Source organism: Polyodon spathula, chromosome 3 (assembly GCF_017654505.1).
Source record: "Polyodon spathula isolate WHYD16114869_AA chromosome 3, ASM1765450v1, whole genome shotgun sequence".
In the NCBI taxonomy this organism is placed as follows: domain Eukaryota; kingdom Metazoa; phylum Chordata; class Actinopteri; order Acipenseriformes; family Polyodontidae; genus Polyodon; species Polyodon spathula.
Genome location: NC_054536.1, coordinates 15,120,598 through 15,147,198, shown reverse-complemented (window position 1 = coordinate 15,147,198; position 26,601 = coordinate 15,120,598). Strand labels below are relative to the sequence as shown.

Sequence of the window (26,601 nt, the reverse complement as noted above, 5' to 3'; positions counted from 1 at the left end):
GATTGGGGAGCTGAAGCGGAAGCGAAGCTTTGGTGTTTGTGACTGAACGAAGTCAGCCATCAGCACAGCAAGAGTGGAGCTTCGAGCGGGTTTCTGTTTGAATCGATCTGCAGCTTTTATAAAAACAGCGCGACACCGGGGACCATGGAGTCTCAGGGTGAAGAGGAATCCAGGGGGCCCGTATTACACATAGTGGTGGTCGGGTTTCATCACAAGAAGGGCTGTCAGGTAAGACATGGCAAAGGTAGATTATGTTATTATTATTATGTAAACAAACAACACAACTACTGGTTGATGAAGGCAACCTTCTAGGACCAGAATTAGTGAAGATGTTTCTGATCTAAAAAAAAAAAAACTAAACAAGATACAGATTGCACCGCCTCTGAAATGCTTGTCAGGATAGTAGCAATATTGCAAAAACATTGACACCTTTTTCAACCAGTAAGAACACAAATTACGCGGACTTCAGTCAATCAGTCAACAAATACAAAATACATCATCGTGCTGTGTTGAAAAGGGTGGTCAGACGAGATTACAGGCTGCGTAGCATCCTCGTTCATGGTCATAATGGTGATAAAAAGCACTCGAAATGTCAAGCACAACATAATTACATTAACACTGTATATAATACAGCATTCGTAGACCAAAAACCAAAGAAATGTTTATTTAAATAACAGAATATATAGTGATGACTCATTATTGCGCTTCAAATTCTGTCAAACTTACGTCCCGTCTCATGAAAGCTGTACACGAAACTGGGGGTTATTATTAAAGCTTAGCTTGGATGGTGATAATATAGCGTTAACCAGTGGTTGTAACACAGTCGTTGGTCATCTGAACAATGTGCCTTAACAGCCCATCAAAAGTGAAGCACAAGCCACTAGTGAGAAGATATAATAATTCAAATAGATATAATACATATTATTTGCATTTTAATAACCTATACAGGTACTATTAAGACCATGGTTGCAGCCAAAAACCAGGACTGACCTTACCATACTAAATGCGTTGCTAAAATACTGAACTGGTAAATAGGTGTGGTAGGGCAGTGGAACTCAAATGTGGCTTTTTTTAGCCCTTTCCAATCCAAACAGTTCTTAATTATTGAACACCTAGGTTAAATTACATAGTGTTAAAAGACCTGTTTGGAACAAGGTCCAGGGCTGCATTAGATATGAAGCGGCAATGGGTTCGGTGTCACTGGTTTAGGGGAAAATAGTTGGAACTGTATTTTTAAGGCCATACAGAGGTTTATACACATTTAATCAAACCTGAGGCTTATTTTGAATATGAAAATGGAACAGAAGAAATCCTAATGTACTCTCCATTGCCAGTACTAGGGATTGTAGGATTCCAGAAATTTTCTGACAGGTGATTTTGTGAAATGTATTAACTACTCAAGTAGTGTGTGATGTTTGTGTATTTGCCACTTCATGAATTTATGTCTGGGAAATTTTGCAATGGCAGGTCTGCAAACAGGAGCTACATTATTTCACTGCTCAGCTGACAGTTGAAAAATTCCTTAAATTATGTTTTACTTTAGCTTGACAAACAGTTAATATTAGTTCAGAGACATGGTTCAAAGATGCAGAAAAATTGGAATTATGTGCTATTGTATCAGCAGTTCAAAACTTCATTGCCAAAAGTTTGCTTGACAAGGATAATACGACTTCTGCTGAATGAGAGAATGCTTTTTTTTAATGTGACTTGATGAGGGATTCATATTTTGTTGAAAAAATGGCAGAAGCCTCTTGTATTCAATTCTCACACTCCCAATAAATAATCTACTAACTTAGTTTTTATCAAAATTGGATAATCAGTTCTCTATATATAAACCTCTAACAGGGCAACATTTAGTTTCCATAGGGCAGAGGGGGCATGTGCCCCCTCCTCCCTGATTACAAGGGGGGTAAACTATATATTTTGCTCCTTAACTTATTTTGCTCAATGTATACACACTATTCTTCTTCTGTGTTTTATTATGGTTTTGCCAAAACCAAATATTGTTACTGTTATTAAGCAGTACTAGTAATCTGAAGCAGTGGTATTTTAAAATAACAGGAGCCTGTTTTCACTATAGTGAGTAGGCTACAATATTGTTTTCTTTAAAAACCTGTTGTCGTTTTTTTATTAAAAATTAGTGTTCAGCTTTCATATTGAAGCTTGTGTACTCATTCAAACCAAGCAGTATAGGAATTTTCTTGCATTATTTACCTATTTGTGTATAAAAACAAACAACAAGAAAGTCACTGCCAGTGTCATTTCACTTTAAAGGCACGTACCTGAAATCGTAAGGTAATTCTAATATTTTTGCTTACATTATCCTCGCCGTCATTCTACGCACTGTCAGGCCTTGTTAAAGATAGAAAAATAATGTATCTGATCCAAAGCAAGTGCAAAACTTGACCCAATATTTAAAGTAAAACGATGTAAATATTTTGAAACTAGCAAGCAATGACTTTGCTACAGTGGCAGCAGCTACATTATTGTTTAAAGCAAATTCATTTTGTTATGGGCAAACTTTAAATTAACTTCCTGATGTATTTGAAGCTTATCAAGGTTTTCTTTTCTTTTTAGAAAAATATTGATGAATGTGACCCTTAGCCTGAGGGACAGTATTCAATTATCTGTTTTCATTGAAGGTTAAGAATAAATAATTAAGTTATTTTGAAAGAGCAAACTGTGTGTGGACTATGACACTGACAGGGGATTTATTTCATAATTAATTTAACTTCCTGTGGGTATGGAGGACCCACTGTGGAACAGCCTGTCGTGATTGTCCAAACTCACTGATAAAGACCTCCTACTTTATATTAGGGTATCAGGCTTTTGTGGAGGCTGTCATTTGTGTCTTCATGTGTTTGTTTCCCACTCAGCCAGCCGTTAAGTTTATTCCCCAGTGTGATTAACAAAGCAGCCAGAAGAAGGGTCACATGACAGAACAGGTGCAGGGCGGACTGGAAGGTGAGCTGTAAGATTGTTTTCAACTGGGCAACAAGCTAGCTAGCCCCCGCACAATACCGCAGATGCCTCACTACACAATGGTGATACTCCACAGAGATCTTTTGAAAATGGATTCCAGTTTCATGTTTAAACAATAGTTAGTTCCTTTACAAATGTATTTGCTGGTCTTGAGTAGCAGGAGCTTACTGTACATTTATTAAAATTGAAGAAATTTCCCCTTAGTGTTGTGGTTGTTTTGTTAAATTACTGTATGATAAATATTCATGATTTTCAGGATAACCCTTTTCTTTTGACTAAGCTGCCAAGCATGTTTTAATAATAGTTTAGTTAAGAACCAGAGAAAACGATCCAAACAACCACACGACCTCCTTAAGTAATTGTTTTGAGAAACTGTTTAGTCCTCAATCTTTCGGTTTCAATCAGGTTTCTCGATTATGTAAACTTGCTTTGCTCAGAGCCGTCTGTCATTACAGTATTTAATCTGAGAACACCTTTCACTGTAGATTGAACTAAATAAAGACAAAGGTTGAAATACTGCATATACATGAAATAATAATTGTGTTCAGTCCCTGTCTGTGGGAATTCAATACAGGCTGTAGTGCAGCATTGTGAAGCTGTTTTATTGGTGTTTATTTCCCAAGTAGTACTACTTGGTGAATAAACAAGTAGTGCTAATGCTTACTGTATTGTCCTTAGCTGGTAGTCAAAAACATGGAATACTTCTGATTCATTCAGAATTGTTTATTCCAGTGTGACTGAGTGGATATGCTTGAGCAGTCAATAGCTTCTAGTGATGCAGTCGGCAACCTCATTTCTTAATCTATTATCAAATAGGCCTATGTATTTATCGACAATAACCAACGCAGCAACAACATTTAATTTTTCAAAATCAAGAACAAACATGAGCATTTTTATCAGAAGATCAAATAACTAAAAAACACTGCGCAGCATAATAGTTAAAGGCACAAGATACATTGATCTCAGGCTATTCACTACAATATTTACATTTGGGAGTCTGTTGTTTTCTTCAGAGGGAGGAGTTGGATGTTCAGAATCACCTCATACACATCAAAATGGTGGCTTAAATCTAGGCCGGCCCTGGGCTGCCTTTTCTTTTTTGGAGCGTTCACATATGAGAAAAGGTGTCACTAGCCGCCTCAGATCGCAAGTGTTAATGGGGTCGCAGACCTTTTTGGTCCTGCAAGTGTGAAGTAGCAAAGCCACACTACATCAAAGGAAGTAAGAAGGCCTTTGCTGTGAACTGGCTTGCTGTTCTGGCAAATAAGGTGGTAAAGTAAACAGAACTTAGAAAACAACCACCTTGCAAAAATAACCACATCATTTTTTGTGGTTGCAAAAACCTTTTGCTGTGGTGTCAGCAGTAATCTAATGTCACATTTTCACAGTCTAAAAGTGAATTAAGTATTTTCTTTCTCATGATTAATATCCTGTTTAACCAGTGGTGGCTCTTGTATACGGGCACAAAGGGTGCTGCCCCACCAGTTTAAATTAACAAGTAATAATAATAATGATCTAAATTAAACTGTAGCTACTGTTATTAACATTGCGATAATTGTTAAATCCATTGCAGCGCATTATTTCTGTCACACCTGCTGCCGCACACAGTAAAGAGGGCGGAATAGATCAGAATCCAGAGTTTCTTATTGGTTCTGGTGCGCAGTAGTGATTTCTGTGCACTTAGCGTGTAGAAGCAATGCAAGTATTCTGTAAGCTCTGGGGCGCTGAACTCAGCGCCCATGACAGTTACGAAAGAGTATAGCTGACATGACTACAGTATGATTAGAGCCCCGTGTTTTTGCAAATACGAAATGCAACCTATGAAACGAAATGCAAAAGTAAAACTAAATATCATTATAAAGCAAACATAGTGTAGTGTCTCAACAGGAGGCAGAAAACAAGATAAACACTTGTTTCTTTCCAAAGAAAGGGGGGGGGGGTTATAGCCACTACTGTGTTTAACATTGCACTTTATACTCCAGTAAAAAGTATTTTATCAGATTATTATTTTCAGTTCAGTTGTACTGTATGCACAGCAGATGAAAGCTGGCTTCCATTTTAAAGCAGGGAAATAGTTAAAGTATACATTTTCTTCCGAGTGGTCACTTAATTATGTTACATTATTTAGGGCTTTAGTTTTTCAGTGTTTTATTTTTTTCAATGTTTATTTTTAGAGTTGTTCTGGCTTTTTGTAGAAGGACAAAAATCTTTTTATTCTCTTCCTTCTCATTGGCCTTGAAGTACTCCCCTGGAGTTTTCATGTGTTGAGGCATCATTAGAACTGCTCAAATCAAGTGACAGCTACTGATAGAAATCTCACTGTGAGCTATGAAACAAAATGCAGTAAAACTGCCCCATGAACGTTGGTAAGTGCTGACGCTCAATGAGTAGGACATTAGTCTCTAGTGTTTTTTCAGTGCTTATAGGTACTGTAGTACGCCAGTGATGACAGAATCAAAGACAAACAGATATGTGGAATGTATTTGTTGTGATTACAAACAATTTCTGCTGGTGTGCTTTAGCTGTGGTGATGGAACCAATCTTTTCGTGTCGCTAAGGCAATGTGAAATGGTACATATTGTGTTGCCTGTGCATCTTTAACTCAGTCCTGTAAACTGAAGGAGCAAACACAACATGTAGTGTCACAGTCAACCAGGGAGCAGCCAATACATTTAGATATGAGAATGGTTACTTTATTGTAGATGAGATTAAACATTAATCAGTGTCTGGAGGCATGTTTTACATGATTTTTGTGTAAGTGCCAAATTTATTTTCTTGAAAATGCATGAAATTCTGATAAGAACACATAATTCTGTTTTATATAGCGGTTTCTCTTGATTTTGATTATCTGCTAGTAAAATATTCAGTGCTAAAAGTTTAAGATGCCAATTAAAAATAGTGTAGATCTATTGCAAGAAGTACACAAAGTACTCTGTTTTTTTTTATTCTTACTGTAAGACCTATTGTCTTTTGATGAACTCTATCTGGAAATTACAGTACCAAAAATTATCATGTAAAGAAAAACAATGAATAATATGACTTTTGGGGAACATAAAACGCACATTCCACTGAAGAGTGTTTCTCTTCTCCTATTTAATTAGTCAAATAGTTAGACTGTGTACTGGGGTTATTGTACTCATGTTGGATATTATTATTGTTATTATTATTAATTTATTTATTTATTTTTTTTTTTTTTACTGTGGTACAAAATGAAAGAATATTTGTTTAAGATTTGAAGGAATACTCGAACATGAAAAGAACACTTTCATCCCAGCCCTAAAATAACACAATAAAACAGCTGAGTACTCACAAGCCCCAGCATTAAACATCAGAGTTGTTAACTCTGGTTAGTAACTTCATTGCATGTGTGTTTTTGTTTTCTGGTATTGAGTTATAGTTCTGAGAATATAGCCGCCCACAGCCTATATACCAGTACAAGTAAAGAAGAAAAGAATAAAAAACAGTTATTTTCTGTGTTACATTTCCACCTCAGCATTTATGTCTTTTTATAGTCTGCAAATGATGTTAGCTACATGTGGGCCCACTTGTCTGTATCCCTATTACTTCCCTGGCAAAATATTTATGCGTTAGTGAGGTGTACGTTTTTGACACGCAGACAATATATAACATTTGTGTTGCCAAGAAAAATGTTGTGTGTGTCTCTGGCCTATAAGGGGTATTAATGTAGGTTAATTATGTTCTGGTTGAACTGCACACATGCACACCCACACCTACAATAAATGTGTTGAAACATCCATCTTCAGACTGGACATAGAAGAGCTAGTTTCAACAGAATCCAACATTTTAGTGGATTTTGAAATAAGTAGCAAAGGCATCTTGGATTGCTTCCAGAAATTCACAGTTTTGAAATATATCTAATACAATTTAATAAAACACAATACACATACAGCCTTATATATGTGTGTTTTACTTCTGGATTTTACATTCACTTGCAAGTACAGCATTAAATCCTGTGGTATATAAAATGCAATGAAACCTTACTTTAAGGATCATTGTTTCTCGTGTTATCCAGTATTGTAATAATAGTTGGTGTCTCTTTATGTTGCGCACCTTACTGTAATGATATATGGTTGGATTTCAACATCAGCTTTATACTGTATAGAGAGGCTATACCCATATACTGTACTATGAAAACATAACAACAAATTATATCAAATACAATTTTAGGGCTTTACCATGTTTTTGTACTGCATGACTGGTCATCAGTGTTTTGACTGGTGGTCTCTGTGTGCATGTCATTATCTGTATACGATGTTCATTAGGCATCATTTTTCCGTTCACACAAGTTTTTTGTCTTGAACAGGTTGAGTTTTCATACCCACCACTAATACCAGGAGAAGGCCATGACAACAGCAGTTTACCTGAGGAGTGGAAGTACCTCCCGTTCCTAGCCCTGCCTGACGGGGCCCATAATTACCAAGAAGGTAAGCTGGATGCTGTGTTTTGCACTGATAAAACCCAGTTCTTGTCTGAGTGTCTAAAGCACAATGTATTGAAGACAGCTGATATTTAAATTATATTTATTTACCTAAATAATTAGTTTTTGTCATTAATGCAATTCACTGAAGTACAGATTAATGTGAAGAAATGGAATGAACTTTGTGAATCCACATGGAATTGTTTATGTACCCTCAGCACTCATATCTCGGTTAGTTTTCTAGATGTTTTAGCAAAACATCTTTTGCACTATAATATATTATTTGTGTTTTTGTTTCATAGTCTTCAGATATATATATATTGTATACTGTTCTATTTGTTGGTGAATTTAGACAAATGCCTATTTTCAGTGACCCAATAGAGATGCCATTTCTCTCCAAACTGTTCAGTGTTCAATGTAGCAAGGTTACCAAGCTGTAAGGTGGTAAATAATACCCTACTTGCTCAGAAATAGTTGCATTCTTCTATGTATCTTACAGTAATTATATTTTAGTGCTGGGACGAACACAGGATTTTCATAGTCGGATATTCGCTCATAATTTAAATATTCATTTGGATATTCGTTTGTTTTTCAAAAAATAATAAAAGCCATTATATTGTTCTGAATGCAGGCAGAGGCAGCATAGCTGCAGGGACAGAGGGTGTGGCCCCTGTGTATGGACCTTTATTTTACAACAAGACCTTATAATATGTAATATGTTAAAATAGACAAATATCCCAGCAGTAAAGAATAAGTTGTGTAAGACTTACTTTACCCTAGTGAATTAACTACAAAATAAAGGATGCCAAATTGCATTTCAAGTTAAACGTTGTTTTGTTTATTCATTTTATTTATTTTCTTTTTTTTTCATTTCTTTCCATTGCTGTTTCTTCACAGTAAACAGTGGTCATCGACACATTTTCATAAAGTAATAACATGAGGTTTACTTGTGTCTTTTTGTAGCTGAACAAGCAACGAAAACTGAAATTTATCTAAATTAAACACTTAAAATAAAATAAACGTGGAAATGGCGTGGTGAAGTGAAGGGGAAAAAAAATGCCCCACTTTGGTTCTCTTATTACATTCCACATCACAGAAAGTCACAACAATGTGTGTGTGTGTGTGTGTGTGCATATATATATATATATATATATATATATATATATATATATATATATATATATATATATATATATATATATATATATATATATGTACAGTCTATATAAAAATCACTACACAACATTTTCAGGAAGTTGGGTACTGTTTAAGCAAGGCATTTCAAATTGACGTGCTTGCCTTTTTTCTGTCCCATGAGATTCTGCCTTGCTCTAAAGCAGCACAACGCATTTTTGGCCCAGATGGCTTTCCATAGAGGTCACTGTGTGTGTGCGCATAAACTTGTTTACTTGTTGCTGTCTAAAACTTTTAAATAGATGCTCAAGAGCTGCTGTGTTGATCCTGTATTTTTTTTTTTTTATATATATTCATCACATATCACACAGCCCTTTTTAATTTGCCATTTTTTTAAACTGTTGCACAAATCCTGGTGAGACAGTAAATAAGTACAAGGTATTTTTGTCATTTGTAGCGAATACAAACATCTGAATTTTGTATCCCAATACATCTCAAAAAAAATATTTGTTCAAATATTCGGATATTTGTCCCAGCACTTTACATGTATTTAATTTTTTTTACAATGTAGATACTATCTATTTCCACTTACCTCCCCGAAATGGTGATCAGAAGACAGTGTATGGAGTATCTTGCTATCGGCAGATAGAAGCTAAGGTTAGTAGAGAGAGGGAGTCTGATTTTACACAATGTAAGTGACTTTCACATAAGTTAAAAAAAAGTTTCTTCTAAAAAAAAAAGTGTCCTTTATTTTTATTTGTGTAGGCACTGAAGGTTCGTCAGGCAGATGTTACAAGAGAGACGGTTCAGAAGAGTGTTTGTGTACTTAGTAGACTGGTAAGATAGAAATAATGCATGATTGATACTATCTGTATTCATTTCATTATTTGGTACAAAAGCCATTACTTTGTATAAAGTCTAGGTCCCTTGATTAATTCAGTTTGATTAAAATAAACTCCCCTAAGGAATTGGTTTTCAGACTTGTTGGTGCTGGAGCCTCCCTATTCTTTTTTTAAATTCATAATTTATTGAAATCGGGAATAGGACTTCTGTTGCATAGTTTGATACATCTGTGGTTTTACTATTAGTTTAATAAGACAAGCCTGAGCTTTGTCTGAACACACTGTGGCTAATGAAGTTTTTATACCTGGAATGGGTGAAACTGCTTCCACCATTTTGTCTTTGTAATTTGAAAAGTGAGTACATCAGTCTAAGTCGCAGCGGTTGCTGTGAGAATATGTACCGTTGCTATGGAAGAATTTCCTTTTGGATCCTAGTATTACTGGAATGTAGATTGTTGTGTTAGCATTGATAAACACAATTGTGTTCTAGCTGAGGTAGGGTGTTGGGTGGTATGTTTACACAGTGTAAGTCTATTATCTTTGTTCTAGCCGTTGTATGGGTTGCTACAAGCGAAGCTCCAGCTCATCACCCATGCCTACTTTGAAGAAAAAGATTTTTCCCAGATATCAATTTTAAAGGTAGGCTTTTGAATCAGTATTTTCTTGATGTAAAGATTAAGTTCCAAACCACCCTTTGAAAGCCTGACAGTTATTTATCAACCAAACCTCTTGAACCCTTTAATACTAAGATGAATGTTGGGAGCCTCCATGAATCATATATACAAGACATGATTAGAACCTAGTGTTATGGTATATTATGGCATGTGTAGGGTGTCGATTATTGTATAGGAGATGTCGTTGTCATTGTGTGCAGTTTTGTGCATGTTCTGGCTGCTCAGACTGCAAAATGAAGGCACTTTTATTAAGACCCTACACATGACGCATTAACTTACTGAAAATCATTCGATTTGATCATTGGTGAATCTAAATACCACTGTCCATTAAATCACTAAATGGGTAATATTTATGATCCCACAATTTCTTGTATTTTACATACTTTTACTGAAAGAAACTCACCGTTAGATGTTTAATTTTCAGAACCTTACAAAACAAACTCTTAATTACTGGTGTCTTTTTGAGGACATTAAATGTAGAGCATATACTAAAAACACACACACGTGCTCTCTTTTGGGGGTAATTGACTTGATCTAAACAGCATGTAGATCCACTGCTGTTTAGATCAAGTCAGTTACCCTCAAAAGAGAGCGTATGTGTGTGGCAAAAATTTGTAGAAAAAGTTTTGCTTTTGTGGATAAGGGGAAAAAAAAAAAACTTACAAGAAATAGATGATTCCAATTATTTATTTCAGCAATTTTTTTGCAAAATTCCAAAAATGCTAACTCAAAAGTATTCATACTCCTTGATGCTATCATAGTATTGTTTACAAGGTGCCAGAAATTTAAATATGATAATGCAGAACCTAATTCTAGAAAATGGTGGAGTTAAATATTCTTAGAGTATAAAGGGGTTAGGCATAGGAAGATTGCTGTCATTACCAATAAGTCAATATGGGGAAAAAGTAAAGGAACTATCTGAAGACCTTAGGCAGAAAATTATTTATTGTCATAAAGCTGGAGAAGGATACAAGACTATTTCCAAGCATTTGAGTATCCCAGTTTCAACTATTGTTTCTGTTATCAAGAAGTACAAGACTCCTAATACTGTCAGAACGCTCCCTCGGTTGGAAGAAAGAAGGTTCTTTCACCAAGACAAAGTAGAAGAATTGTGAGGAAGGTTAATAACAATCTGAGATTGACTGCCAAAGATATTCAAAGTGAATTGGCTGCAAGGGGGACTGGGGTTTCCATTTCAACCATAGGTTGAGTATTGCATGGTGAAGGTCTCAATGCTCGCAGGCCAAGCAAAAAGCCATTTTTAGGAAAACGTCACAAGGACAATCGCTTAAAGTTTGTAAAACGGCATTTGAATGATGAATATGAGTTCTGGTCAAAGGTTTTGTGGAGTGATGAAACAAAAATCGAGCTATTTGGCCATACTGATAGTTGTTACATTTGGAGAAAGTCTGGTGAGATGGAGAAAGAAAAGAACACCATGCCTACTGTCAAGCATGGAGGTGGTAATATCCTTCTGTAGGGCTGTTTTTTTTCTCTAATGGCACAGGACGTTTAGTTCCAGTAAATGGTAAATTGGATTCCATAGCATACAAAAAGATATTAGCCAATCATCTGAAACCGTCCACTACAAAACTTGGTTTAAAGTGCAGCTGGACGTTCCAACACAACAACGATCCAAAGCACACATCAAAATCTACTTCAGAATGGTTAAAGAAGAATAAAGTTAATGTTCTGGAATAGCCTAATTAAAGTCCCAATCTAAATCCAATTGAGAATCTTTGGTATGAGTTGAAGAAGTCTATGCACAAGAGAAGGCCTCGAAATTTTAATGAACTGGAACAATTTTGCGTTGAAGAATGGTCAGAAATCACTAGAATCATGCCAAATGCTCATTGACAAATATCCTAATCGTTTAAAAGAGGTTATTATTGCTAAAGGTGCCTCAACTAGCTATTCATTTAATGTTCCTTGTCGGTATGAATACTTTTGAATTAGCATTTTGGAAGCATTTCCAAAAGAATTGCTGAAATAAATAATTGTAGACATCTATTTCTTATCCATTTTTTTTTACCTCATCCACAAAAGCAAAACTTTTGCTACAAAACATGTTTAGGATTCAATGCACATGGAGAATGTGGCAATAGACGACTTCATTTTTGCCTATGGTAGTTCCATAAAAGTTGATTTTAAATATTTAATTTTTATCCATCAGATTTGCCCATGGCTTTGGGTTTACCTATGTGCCTTTAAGATGTTTCTATAAGTACTTAAACAGGCTTTTAAAATATGTCTACCACTCTTGTCTGACATAAAAATAAACATATTTCTGAAAACTTTATTGCCATTATGTTGTTTTTTGTTTGTTGTTCACTATTTGCAGTAGTGTTCATTATAGTTTGAATAAGTAATTAAATAATCTAACTTTTATGGCAGGAACTTTATGATCACATGAATGGATCATTGCGAGGAACATCACTGGAGGGATCCCAGGTGTATCTTGGTAAGGTTTAAACACTTTATCAGGCAATACCTGCACTCAGTAACTGAAACAAAAACAATTGAATTACTGTAATCTAAATATTATTGGAAAAGACTTCAGTGTTCAACTTAAAAAGTATGTTAAATACGACTTTATTACTAACATACTACATGTATGTACACTATATCATGTTAACAATTTTTTTTTTTACTAGGCTTATCTCCTCGAGATCTGATTCTTCAGTTTCAACATAAGGTAATGTCCTCAATTCCTTAATCATGCAACATCCCAACGTCATGAATTATGCTGCTACAACACACAACTTTACAACAATGGGATTAGACCTATTCACTCTTTAAACATTTGCCAAAACAAAATATCCCTTATTGATCACCAAGGGGATAAATAAAATGATAATGGCTGGTTTCACAGTTTTTGTAGAACATATTTTACTAATAACGTTACTAATTCTGTATGCAGCTCTGAGCACAGGTTGAGTGCTGCACCATTAGAAAACATTTATAGTGACTGCTGCAGATTAACTCTAAAGTAGTGAAGGAAAAAAAAAGTTCAACTTTTTACAAGCGAGAGTCTTACCTATTTTATACTCTTCATGCTTACAGGTCCTGATTCTGTTTAAATTGATTCTGCTGGAAAAAAAGGTAATACAAAATGTCCTATTTTTAATTTACCATATTTTGAGAAAGAGTAAACATGTAAAATTGAAACTAAAAACCACACTAAAAGGCAATGGAATGAAGTGTGGAGATAAAGTAAAACTAATATAGTGTGTACAGAGTTGGAAATATAATCTGGCAAGGTCATTAATTGAGGTTTGAGACCAAACCGAGTTAGATTTTTGGAGAAATAAAATGACTGATTTGTGGTTATGTACAACTAACTAACATGATGTGTTATGTTTAGGTCCTGTTTTATGTGTCACCAGTCAACAGACTCGTAGGAGCCCTGATGACCGTTTTATCACTTTTTCCTGGTAAGAAACAGTTGGTTAGGCTATGTAGTCACCCTTGAAAGGGGCTGTTCAATGAAACATACTTTTTTCTCATCAATGAAATGTTCAGTTTGACTTTTTTCGCTTCGGTTTATTGTCAGAGAGCTCAAAAAGGGTCTCTGTAAAGCCACATTAAAAATGTGAGGGTCAGTTTAGTGATGAAGCAAATCACTAGCCAGTGCAAACAGTGTGAAAAATGAAGCTTGGAAAAACTACTTCATTCAACACACTTCATTGTCCAACACACCTCGTTGTCCTTCAAGCTCCCGGAAACGTTTCCCAGCGAGTCGTCCCCCTCCAGAACACTCCCTATCACTGCAGCCCTAGCCCAACACTGGGCAGACGGTACTAGTCCAAGGCCTTGTGTCAGGGCTGGAAGAAGACCAGTTTGGCTTACCTTTTGCGGTTTTTACTAAGGTGTGCTGGTTTTTGGAGGGGTAATTTAGACGACAAAAATAATTACAGGTATTATTTTGGTGAAGTCATGTAGGTTATATTTAATTATGGACTTATTGTTGACCTTATCAAAAGGGGGACCTAGCTGGCAATACTGTTTTGCATCAATGTTAAGTGCAGTATGCAATTTCATAAAATGGTTTCCTGATGATATGATTTACTATGGAGTGCCTGCCAAATGAAAACATGTTCTAATAGCGTCAGTAAAAAATAAAAAACTAAATGATATTTATACTGTTTCCGGTAACTAAGTTTTCTTATTTTAAAGTGCTATGGCATTTAAAAGCATATGTGTGTCCCTGTTTTGTTTTGAACACATTTTTTGCACAAAAGCGTCATTTTCTAGCTGTTGGCCATAGGTTTGGGGTGACCTTTTTTTTTTTTCCTCCAGAATTTGTTTGGATTCTGTGGTGCTGTTGCTGAAGAACAGGCTCCTGCTTATATTCTTGTGTATTTTAGTGACATGCATCAGCACCATGATGTATTTTTCTTAGCTAAATGTTTTTGTTTGTTTTTTTAAAACAAGGATCTTGTTTCTCATTATTGTCAGTGCTTGGTGGCCATATTACTCAAAATTGACCCCTTATCAATATTGATTGACTTGTGGGTGCAGGGCTAATCTACTATATATGAAAAAAAAGGTTTCTGAAAAATGATACCTATGTTTATTACACACCTGTGTGAAGTGATTTATTCCAGATCATTCAAGTTTCATTTCATTTCATTTCATTTTAATAAGCCACGTTCTAACTCACAGTTCCCATGTAAATCGTAAATAAGCTCTATATTGCAAATGACTGGAGGTATTATTAAAAACATAATAAATGTTTAAGAATGTAATGAAACACTGCAGTAGCATATGCACTTTTTGTTTAATGACTGTAAATATTTTCAAATAATGCATTAACAAATGGAGCAATATTTTCTTCATCAAGATCACAGCCAAGGCAATCCTGATAACCAATTACTAGTTCAGGGCTATTCTTAAATGAGATGTCGGTTACTCTTGATTTGCTAGCAGCTTCTGACTCTGGCTTCAATTTACAAACTCATACTTTTGACAGTAAACAGTAAAATAAAGTCCGAACCACAGTTTTATTTGAACATCTGTCCTGGGCAATTTATTAACTGTGATACAACTCCCCAAGGAAATGTACTGCTTCACCACTTGTACTTTGACATTTGGATTAAAAGCAATATGATAAAAAAAAAAAAAAATTGAACACTGATTCAGTTATTCAGAATGAAAAAAAAAGTTAAAATGCTTTCTTGTTTCCTAGGAATGATTGAACATGGCCTTGCAGACTCTTCCCATTACAAACCGAGGAAGAGCACCTCCGAAGACCTCAATCTGATTGAAGTCCTTGGTGGTTCTGAAGACTATGTTTCAGTCTCTGTTTCAGACATTTCAAACTCCAACCAAGAAAGTGGTGGAGAAGCCAAGGAGATCTCTGAGGTGAATCGGAATGAGACCCACCAGGCCAAGCTTAAAGAGGAAGAAATGTCACAATCCTTGACTGAAGACAACCATCATCTAAAGCCCCCATCAAGAACTTCTCCAGACTCTTCAGAGAGCGACTGGGAGACCCTGGACCCCAGTGCCCTGGAAGAAGGGGCTCCAAAAGAAGAAAATCAGGAAAAAGACTCCTTCGAGCTCCCGGAAACGTTTCCCAGCGAGTCGTCCCCCTCCGAAACACTCCCTATCACTGTGCAGCCCCAGCCCAACACTGGGCAGACGGTACTAGTCCAAGGCCTTGTGTCAGGGCTGGAAGAAGACCAGTTTGGCTTACCTTTGGCGGTTTTTACTAAGGTGTGTTGGTTTTTGGAGGCTTTTTTAAAAGGGGTAATTTAGACGACAAAAATAATTACAGGTATTATTTTGGTGAAGTCATGTAGGTTATAATTAATTATGGACTTATTGTTGACCTTATCAAAAGGGGAACCTAGCTGGCAATACTGCTTTGCATCAATGTTGAGTGCAGTGTGCAATTTCAAAATGGTTTCCTGCTGATATGATTTACTATGGAATGCCTGCCAAATGAAGACATGTTCTAATAGCGTCAGTAAAAAAAAAAACTAAATTATATTTATACTGTTTCCAGTAACTATGTTTTCTTATTTTAAAGTGCTATGGCATTTAAAAGCATATGTGTGTCCCTGTTTTGTTTTGAACAAATTTTTTTGCACAAAAGCGTCATTTTCTAGCTGTTGGCCATAGGTTTGGGGTGACCTTTTTTTTTTTTTTTTCCTCCAGAATTTGTTTGGATTCTGTGGTGCTGTTGGTGAAGAACAGGCTCCTGCTTATATTCTTGTGTATTTTAGTGACATGCATCAGCACCATGATGTATTTTTCTTAGCTAAATTGTTTTTTTTTTTAAACAAGGATCTTGTTTCCCATTATTGTCAGTGCTTGGTGGCCATATTACTCAAAATTGACCCCTTATCAATATTGATTGACTTGTGGGTGCAGAGCAAATCTACTATATTATAAAGCAGATACATAATGTGCTTTGTGATCTTAGCTGATTGTAAGTGTATCCTGATAAGAGCAATAGAATATGATACTTGCTTGGATGTAAATGTGATCCAGCATCTGCAGTGTCAGGTTTAATACAGTAATGTACTGCAAAGACCTTTCCAATTTTACTCCACTGTAATCTAGCCAGAGAGGTCCACCTGATGCCTAGTTAGTAGTTCAGTATATTGAGATCCCTGCCAGCAGTGATGCACTGTTTTTGTAACTGGAAACTGCTAAGTCTCAACTGGAACATGTGATTCAGTTTAATGGCTGCTACAGCACCTCTCTTTATTTTAGTTTTTGTCTGTTAACCAGCAAGTCTGTAAAGCAGGGACTGTAGATTCATGCAGTATGAATAGTTCTGCTTATTTCATGGATTCTTAAAGTATAAGTTATAGTCATAACCAGGGATCCTAGTTTTTCTGAAATAAAAGAAACAAAATTCTCCTATTAAAAAATACTTAAAAAAAAAAAAAATTGTTTTTCCGTAATTAAAATAAAAGGCTAAAATGGAGTTGTTGCCACTCCCACCCCACCCCTTCACATTATACGATAAACAGACAGTACTATTGAATCATAACAGTTAACACAGTTCAAGTGTTTATTGGTACACTTTCAAATTCTAAGGAAGTTACAAGCTCACCAGTGCCATCAATCAATGTAAACAAACTTACCATTTTACTACAAACATTACAAATATTTCTTTGCAGTAATAATAAAAGCCAAAAAACAGTATTCATTTTAATTTATCTCCGAGTTAGTCTTTGTATCAGGATGGCTATTTGCAAACTCATTGAAATGATCGTTAGGAGTGATTTTTTAATCGATTTCGGCACCTTTAAACAGCTTGTTTAGTAGGAACAAAGCACTGGATACTAAAGGAAACTGCTGCTGCGTTTCAACAGGAATGTATGTGACACTGAGCCTCGTTCAGCCTTCACCTCTGTACACCAGAAGCAGTTTTATTGAACAAGTATGTTTACCTGTGTGGATGATTATATATGATAAGTGTATTGATTCTGTTAACAAACAACAAACAAACAAAATGTTTTTTTGCTCCACCCCAAGTGTAAAACAAAAAATTCCGCAGCTAACGGATTCCTAGGATCACTGTTCATAACCACTGTATACTTTTATCAAGAACACCTTTGCCGCATCATTCCTAGAACTATAGTTTCATCATCATGCAATGCATTGGTCTTAGATTGGGGTGTTTTAATTTCCTACTGTACATGTTTAAACAGTGAGATTAAACAAACGTATTTTCAATGTTGGAATAAAATTTAAAATAATGACTACAGTATTAAAGTGTACAACAGTAATGTTTATATTAATTAGACAATGAATTAATACCAAATATTAAATAAATAATCTTGCACTGTATGTAGCGATTACTTTCACATGCATATTTCTGGTAACATTTTAGATCAAATTCTAAATGTTTAACATTGGCCATCTCATAAACTATTTCAGAAACTGACTGCATATGTTCAGTGATAATGCTGGTATTTTTAACAAGAGCTAAGAAAATGCAGTCTTAATTGGGTCAAAACAATGTGTACATGTACGGTGAAGTCTACTGTAAGTTACATATCCAACTGTAGATATTAAACAGGTGAACTGACTGAATAATGTTTGGTGAAAACTACAAATGAAAATTGCACACAGTTTGGGTTGGGAAGTGAAAACATCCCTTCACTGATTGAAAGGTAGAGAATGGGCTAGTCAGTGCTCTGTTCATGTGTCCTGATTGAAAATTGCACTGATTGAAAGGTAGAGAATGGGCTAGTCAGTGCTGTTCATCTGTCCTGATTGAAAGCTTCACTGATTGAAAGGTAGAGAATAGGCTAGCCAGTGCTCTGTTCATGTGCCCTGCTGGAATGATCACAGTCTTCTGTTTTTGTTGCCAGGGTTACCTGTGTTTGCCCTACATGGCTCTGCAGCAACATCACCTTCTCTCAGATGTGACTGTGCGTGGATTTGTCGCGGGAGCCACCAACATCCTCTTTCGACAGCAGAGGCACCTGAGTGATGCCATTGTGGACGTGAGGCTAGCCTTGCTTGTTTTGTTGATGGTTTTGTTGTTTATTAACCCCTGCTTACAGTGCAGCCAGTACATCTATTACGAGTTTTGCCTGATACTGTGCAGTTAATCGGGAGATTGATGAGAGACTGACCCTTCATCTCAAGCCACTGCAGCTTAATTAGAAACCAGTGGTTCTGGTGCATTGTAATGTGATGACCATTACCTGTGTGACTCGGTTCACAAGTCATATCTGTCCACACGATGTAACCATGTAGTCTATAGAAAACCCACAACACCAACAATTCCCACCAATACACTTTTTGGTATTTTTTTATTTTCTTTTATTTGTAGTATCGTAAAAATAAATTCCCAGAGTAAAACTATTTTAGCATTTTAACAGATTGTATTTAATGTTGCTGTTTACCCTCTTAAAGGGGTTGTATGTCAGATTTAAATGACCAGTTTTGGCAGCATTTGTAAAAATCCAATTAGTGATTATTCAGATTAATTTGAATAAAATATAATCTGCATAAGTATGCATTAAAAACACTGTAAATACAGTTATGTATGGTATAAGCAGTCACAGTAGTTTTCCTCCATACATCGATATTTTTACTTTTCTGGACCGTTACTCCCAGAGAAGAGCAAACTGAATGAAACACGTTTTTGGTATCTCTGGGTTTAGTATAAAAAGTAGTAATCAAAGCTGAAGCGTGTACATGTTTACAACCCCCTTGTTAAAAACACAATCACTTTTCCAGGTGGAAGAGGGTCGTATACATATCCAGGACCCTGAGCTGAGAAAAGTGCTCAACCTGACCACAGCAGACCTGCGCTTTGCAGACTACCTGGTGAAGCACGTCACCGAGAACCGGGACGATGTGTTTCTGGATGGTACAGGCTGGGAGGGGGGAGACGAGTGGATCAGAGCTCAGTTCGGACTCTACCTGCATTCTCTTCTATCTACCAACTTGCAGCAAGGTTAGTCCTGATAAAACTGACTTAACAACCCTCATGGTTTAATGTTTCCTTTAACATCTAAAATAAATAAAGAACTAAATGTTTTTTCACTGGTAAGATGGTCAAGTGACGACAAATTCACATTGATTTTGTAAAGTCTTATACAAGGTCGGTTAAATTAGCTGTGATTCTCTACTTACCTATAACTGTAAACCCCCACTTGCGCATAAAGCTATTTAGTCTTTATTTAAACGCAGCAGAAAACACGCACACACACAATGTTCAGTCTACTTGCATTTCTTTTTTTTCCCCTCAGATCATGAAAAGATGCTGGCAGACTATGGGGCAGCGTTTGTAAACACTTGGAAGATCACACACAACTACAGAGTGTGGTACAGCAACAAGCACCCTGCTCTGTCAGAGGTCACACCCGGGTAAGGACGCACTTGTTTAAATAATGGTTTGCTTTGGATGAGTTCTGCCATTTTAGATACAGTTTCGAGTTGAATATCAGAGTTTGAGTATGTGGAGGGGAGAACATTGGAAATGCACTTTGCTCTTGTCTGCTTCATTTACTTCTCAGACTCGTGCCCAGTCTCTAATGTAATGGTAAAACTATTTCGGGATGTGGTATACAGTATTTTGCATTTATGTATGTGTTTATAATATATAATAAAAAATATAGAAGTAAAAAAATGAGACTTAAAACCGAGGTCCTATTGTACGTGGCTCTGCAGCACCCCCTAGTCTCTGTAAGTTGCTTTGGGTAAAGCGTCTGCTAAATTACTAATTAATAATAGTAATGATAATATTTTGCAAGCAGTGTGTCTTGGCCAGTTTGAAAGGTCTTGAACTGAGTACAGTGTTGTTAAATATAGAACCATTAGACTGTACTGATATTGCAGTTAAGGCACCAATTGTGTGGCAGTTGAACTCCTGGATAACTAGAGTTTATTAGGGTGAGTGCAAAACGTAACTTGGAGTAAGTGGCGAGGCTCCGAAAAATCTAGCGTTACATGCCCCCACATGTTGCTACAACTGTTTCTTTTCATTGATAACATCCTGACAACTTTGTACACCTATAACTTTAAAGCTCTTTTCAAAATGTCTGCTCTAGTGCACCGATAGTGTAAGGATTATTTCCCACAATTTCAAACAGGTAACACAGCAATAACGATCCATGATGTGGTACAGAGCACTTGTTATGTTTTTTTTTTTTTTTTTTAATTGCTCTTCCTACAGTGATTTAGAGGACAGATCTCAAACTCCAGTGCACTAGAGCGGCCATTTTAAAAAGAGCTTTGAAACAGACTTTAATGTTATAAGTGTAAAAAATTGTCAGGATGTTAACAATGAAAAGGAAAATTACAGGTACATTGTTTAAACAGTTGTAGAAACATGTAGGGGGGCGTGTAATGTGCTACCTGACTTGCTTCTGAATGTGCTACCGTGATTTTGACTTGTTCTGTCTTTGATTAGTGGTTTTTGGGGTTATTTGTTTATTGTGAGAGGTTATATATATATATATTTTTTAATTTCATTCCCTTTTAGCCATCCATTCCAAGGGCAATACAGCGTAGGAGATGTAAAACTGAGATTCTCACAGTAAGTATTTTTTTTTTTTTTTTTTAAATCAGATTTTCAAAAAAAAGCTTATTTATTTTTTGCTTGTCTTATGGGAGTCAAGAAATCTGACTTAAATTTATAAAACAGAGACTTCAGATTTAGTAAACATTTGGCAGATTTGTCCTTGCAAAATATCTGAAAACTCAAGTCAGAGCTCCATTTCATCAAATGCGCTCCATGACATTTGGAAAACAGCACTAGCTAAGAGAAAATGCATCATAGATTTCTGGTCAAATGCTTGGATAAAGAGTTCTATCAATAGGTTTCTACAGTCTTTTCCTAGATGTTACACATTTGTGACTGTTGAGTGTGTAGATACTGCCATCTTGTGGTTGATGCCTATTTTGCAGTTTATCTGGTCTTACAGGGATTGCACAGAGGATACAGGAGTCAATACACATCTTAGGTTTTGCAGTCATGGTGAAATCTAAAAAAATAATAATAATCACGGTTTGAAGTAGATAGTGCCTTAGTCAACAAGGCCACTTTATTAGACATATTGAAATGTAAATAAATAAATAAATAAATAAATATAGAAATATATATATATATATATATATATATATATGTGTGTGTGTGTGTGTGTGTGTGTGTGTGTATATATATATATATATATATATATATATATATATATATATATATATATATAAAAAATATACACAATCTGATTTCACTATCCTGGTGAATATTTAAATGCACACAATACAGTGCAGTCCTGTAGCATTGCTTTTCCATTTTCTTGTAATTAATCAATGCACAGTGAATCAACACAACCATTTCCAAAGTTTGTTTTCATAGTGCTTTAGTCATGAGATAGATATCGTTCTTGCACACAGATGGACAATGAGGATAGGTTTTCATTCTGGGGAAGTGCAATGGAAACGTAATATGGACCATGTTAAATTGCTTTCTCACAAACATTCGTTCTAGAGTTACATGCTACATGTTTACTTGCTCAACTCTTCTAAGCCAAGGTTGGTGTATAATGAACACTTAACTGTTGATAGCTTTGCAGGATCATATTTTAACATCTGTCAGCAATATTGCAATGTTAATAGGTTTCTATTTTTAAAAGAAAATGCAGTTTTATACAATAATTCTCTCTGAAGACCTTTATTTGTAAACCACTGTTTCAGCTCCAATCAAATGTGAATCCTCTGTATACTTTTAAATATGTCTCTGTGGCAGAGCAAAGCTCTGCCCTTTTATAAATTGGCAGGGATGGGGTTAACTTCCCCTACCTGCCTGGGTTTATTATGTTCAGGTGGCTGGGGTTGATTAGTTGATTAGGTTGATTAACGATCAATCAGCGCCCAGCCACCTGATATAAAAGGAGGCCTCTGCTTCTCATTTGGGGAGAGGGAGCTGAGGAAGCAGGTTGGTGTTTGTTTTGTGGTTTTTGAATTTTCTAAATCCAGTGAAGGCATTGCCCAGCCTGGAAACTTTATTTTTGTGAGTTTTGTTTTTGCTTTATTTGTGTTTGAGTATCTGTTATTTTGCCCTTGTGCACTTTATTTTTGTTTATTTATAATAAAATAGTTATTTTTTTGAACTGCAGTCTGTCTCTGGGCCTCTATCCACTCTTCTTTCCCATTTTTTTTTTTTCAAAAAAAAATAAATACTGCTCTGAGCCTCTAGGTGGCGCTATCCCACTTCTGGCACCAAATGTGGCAGGCTGGCGAGTGGATAGAGGCCCAGAGACAGACTGCAGTTCAAAAAAATAACTATTTTATTATAAATAAACAAAAATAAAGTGCACAAGGGCAAAATAACAGATACTCAAACACAAATAAAGCAAAAACAAAACTCACAAAAATAAAGTTTCCAGGCTGGGCAATGCCTTCACTGGATTTAGAAAATTCAAAAACCACAAAACAAACACCAGCCTGCTTCCTCAGCTCCCTCTCTCCTAATGAGAAGCAGAGGCCTCCTTTTATATCAGGTGGCTGGGCGCTGATTGATCGTTAATCAACCTAATCAACTAATCAACCCCAGCCACCTGAACATAATAAACCCAGGCAGGTAGGGGAAGTTAACCCCATCCCTGCCAATTTATAAAGGGCAGAGCTTTGCTCTGCCACAGTCTCCAACAGGGGAAGAATTAAGGTTTTACTTCTGGGGCCACTAAACATACTTAATAATTGGGTTTCAAAGCCCACACCACACAGTTTGAATGGCCGTTATCCCTGTATTACAGTTCTGTTGTAGTGTGGTAAAGCAGACACAGACACTCTGGTACAATAACATCAATGTTGAAGGCTGCCCAAGGGCAACAGGGTCACTTTCAGCAGGTAATTAAGACAGGAAAACCACGGATCACAAGTGCTTGCTGTTCTGTCTGCTGTATTGATCGCTTCTTGCATTGTGGGAGATTCTTAGTCTGCCAGAATTTCCTTCATCAGAGCTTGCCAACAGTTGCCCTGGTAACCATTCCGGTTCCAGGCTGTAGTTCCACAAGCACTCTCTTTGGAGTCAAAATCATCCACAAAGACGGCAAAGCCACTGTTATGAAACACATGGAAAGTAATAGAAGGGGCTGTGTACAATACTGAATAAAAAGGAGCAGATTGCTTAGACTGATTGGATCTGGCCATCTGTTCCTGAGGGAAATCAGCAAATGTTCCAATAGGTGTATGGGATGGTCTTGCATGATTATTGTTTAACACTAACACCTACATTTCCATAAAAATAAGCTCCCATGTTTTTTTTGTTTTTTTTTTCCCTTTAGACTATAATTTTATATTGAAAGCAGGGAGACAGTATGTTCCAGACATGTTCTACAATTAAAGTATGGTATTTTTTTTGTTGGGAATATGCTTTAAATACAGTTGGGAAATCAATCACAAAAAAACATTTATAGAGAAGTGCTTTGTTGCCATGCCACGAAATGTATCTTTCACAGACAAGATGCTGTAATTTGTATTCTCTATTAATAAAACAAAATCCTGTAGGCTGCATTATCTGTCCTTAATATCAAATCTTATATACGTTTTCCCTTTTGATTTTCCAGCTCTGTACAGAACAGTGAGCGAGGAAAGAAACTTGGTAATGCTATGATAACCACAAGCCGCAGCGTTGTCCAGACAGGAAAGGCAGTAGGTAAGCGAACACAAAGCCATTTCTCCATTGATTTATCTGGTAGGACGTAAAGGATCTTATTTTTAAGTAAACTTTCAGAGAGAAATACATTGATTGTAATGGCATAAAACTGGCAAGGAACTACTCAACAGAAGTACACTGAGTTTCTTTCTTGCGGTTTTATTTACTGAAGAGTGTAGTTGGTGACAATTATTGGAAATGGTTATATATTATAAATAAGCATATATAAATATTACATTTGTACATGGTGACACTTATTATAAAATTAATATTGTCCCCTTACTATGTAGTTGTTGGTTTTTTTTTGTGTGGAATGCCTCTGGGATTCCACACAAAAACCAAGGGATGTGGTCTTTATAGAGCTGGAGCTAATACCATGTTCTTGAAGACATGAACTGACTGTCCTTTTATATTAAGCTAGTCACTGGGGGATGTTAACATTTCTGGGACAGCAACTAATTGCTTACCAACCAAACAAGAGTGTTTTCCTTAGTGTCTGTACTTAGTTTGTGCTTTTTCTTCTTCTCATAATGCAGGTCAGTCGGTCGGAGGCGCTCTCACCAGTGCAAAGTCGGCAATGTCTACCTGGTTTTCAACCTTCGCACAGGCTGCTCCACCAGGGTACAGCGAACAGCGGGAAGCTAAACCATGACCCAACTTTCCAACAAAGAAACAAAATGCTGTGCGTCATTTTAAAAATATACATTCCACAAGTTTATTCCCAAGAAAAAAACTGTTTCATTAACCCTTATAAATGTCATTCACCGTGTTTCCAGTTTAAATAGACCAGTTGGTTTTTTCTTCCTAGAGGCAGAGTTAGATTAGAAGAGGTGTTGCGTTCGGCTGTGATTTATTGTAACGCATGACTACCATGTTGAAAACTTAACAGTACAAATCATTTTAAAAAGAAAGTTCTTCTAGAAATTAAGTGTAAGACCGGTTCAGCTCTATTCATAATTGCATTCGAGTGAGAATATTTGAACAGTTAGCCTCACTTCTTTAACTGGTGCACTTTAGCTTCAAGTGTTTCATACACACTTTTATATATGTAAGTATTAATCAAGTTGTTGTAAAGATGCCTTTGATTCCAGGTATCTTATAAGTATCTTTAGAATACACTTGAACATTAATATTTGGAACAAATGAATGCTGGAACAGTAATTTGAAACTAATTGTATCTGAACATTGTCTTTTGAAGTCCTGTTGACTCTCAGCGAGGGTTCTTAAAAGTTGCTGAATATTGATCAGTTGCACTACAGGTGTGATCATGTACAGCCTCAAAACTGCACCCGCCATTTTACTGTCAATTTGTTCACCGTGATTTAGCAGTTTTAATTACATTGCAGTCAAGCTGACTTTAAATCATATCTCTAGTTTTAATTTATTTGATTGCTTGTAAGTATTTTCCAAAGGACACTGACAGCCCAGAAATGTCACACACAAATTGTGAAAATGGGCATGTTTTAAAGACTTGTTTAACAGATAAGCTTGTAAAATGTTTTGAAAATCAACCAGTAGCTAGATACAGTAAGCACGCCAAGTCTGATGTATGTTGTTTGTTTGTTTTTTTCTATTGTATACGTTAGCCTCTGGAGAAACTCAAAAAGAAACACATAGAAACAAAAAGGCATTGCCACCATGTTAGCTGAATTTCTACCAGAAGAAAATGGGTTGCAGACTTGCCATGCCAAGCCACAGAATGCAATTCAAGAAATACAATTCTTACAAGACTCACATATTTAAACAGCACCGTTTACCCATTTTTTTGGAAAGAAAAACACCTGTTTTGAACAGAGATCAATTGTACAAGCCCTGCAGCTGTGTATTCTACATGTCGTCAGCAATTGGTATTCTATTCCTACCTTCAAGAAGGCTGGCAACAAAATAACAAGTCTCTGTCTATATCAGGCGTGTCATGTACCTGAATTAGAGGGCAGTGATTGTCATGAGAACTCTGTTATTTTATTTTTCTTCTTTGTGGTTTGTCTCAACTCAGGAAGTCTCTATTTTCTGTGTTTTTGGAAATACTCTTACAAAACAAAAATGAAGTACTACTTGCAGTGTGTGTGTGCACAAAGAAGGAAACCCACTGTATTACATAACTCTGCCTCTAACACAGTTTATGTTTGAAATTGACATTGAACTATGGGAATGCTGTTTGATGATTTGAAGTTTGATTTGGATTGAAAAAAAAAAAAATCTGTAATCTTCATTATGTGGTGTATTTAAAATCATGAAATGAATATTTGGTTGATTTAATACTGTTTTACATTGTGTTTTTTTTTTTTTTAAAGCAAATCTCAATTTCTGTTTTCCTTTTTTGTTTGTTTGTTTGTTTGGTAAAAACAATTGAGAAGTGTCATTTGGTTTAATGAACGAAATGCTTTAAAATTC

At 36.0% G+C, this 26,601-nt stretch overlaps 1 protein-coding gene across 1 annotated transcript; it reads left to right on the top strand.

Moving 5' to 3' along the window:
* LOC121312753 (late secretory pathway protein AVL9 homolog) lies at positions 1-26,601 on the top strand. Its single transcript, XM_041244482.1, has 16 exons — positions 1-228; positions 7,307-7,427; positions 9,126-9,211; positions 9,320-9,391; positions 9,946-10,035; positions 12,465-12,531; positions 12,725-12,765; positions 13,134-13,172; positions 13,435-13,504; positions 15,259-15,788; positions 18,407-18,541; positions 19,284-19,503; positions 19,799-19,916; positions 21,034-21,087; positions 24,119-24,207; positions 24,744-26,601. Exons 1-16 carry the CDS (start codon positions 145-147, stop codon positions 24,857-24,859), a joined length of 1,932 nt encoding a protein of 643 aa, XP_041100416.1. The 5' UTR covers positions 1-144; the 3' UTR covers positions 24,860-26,601.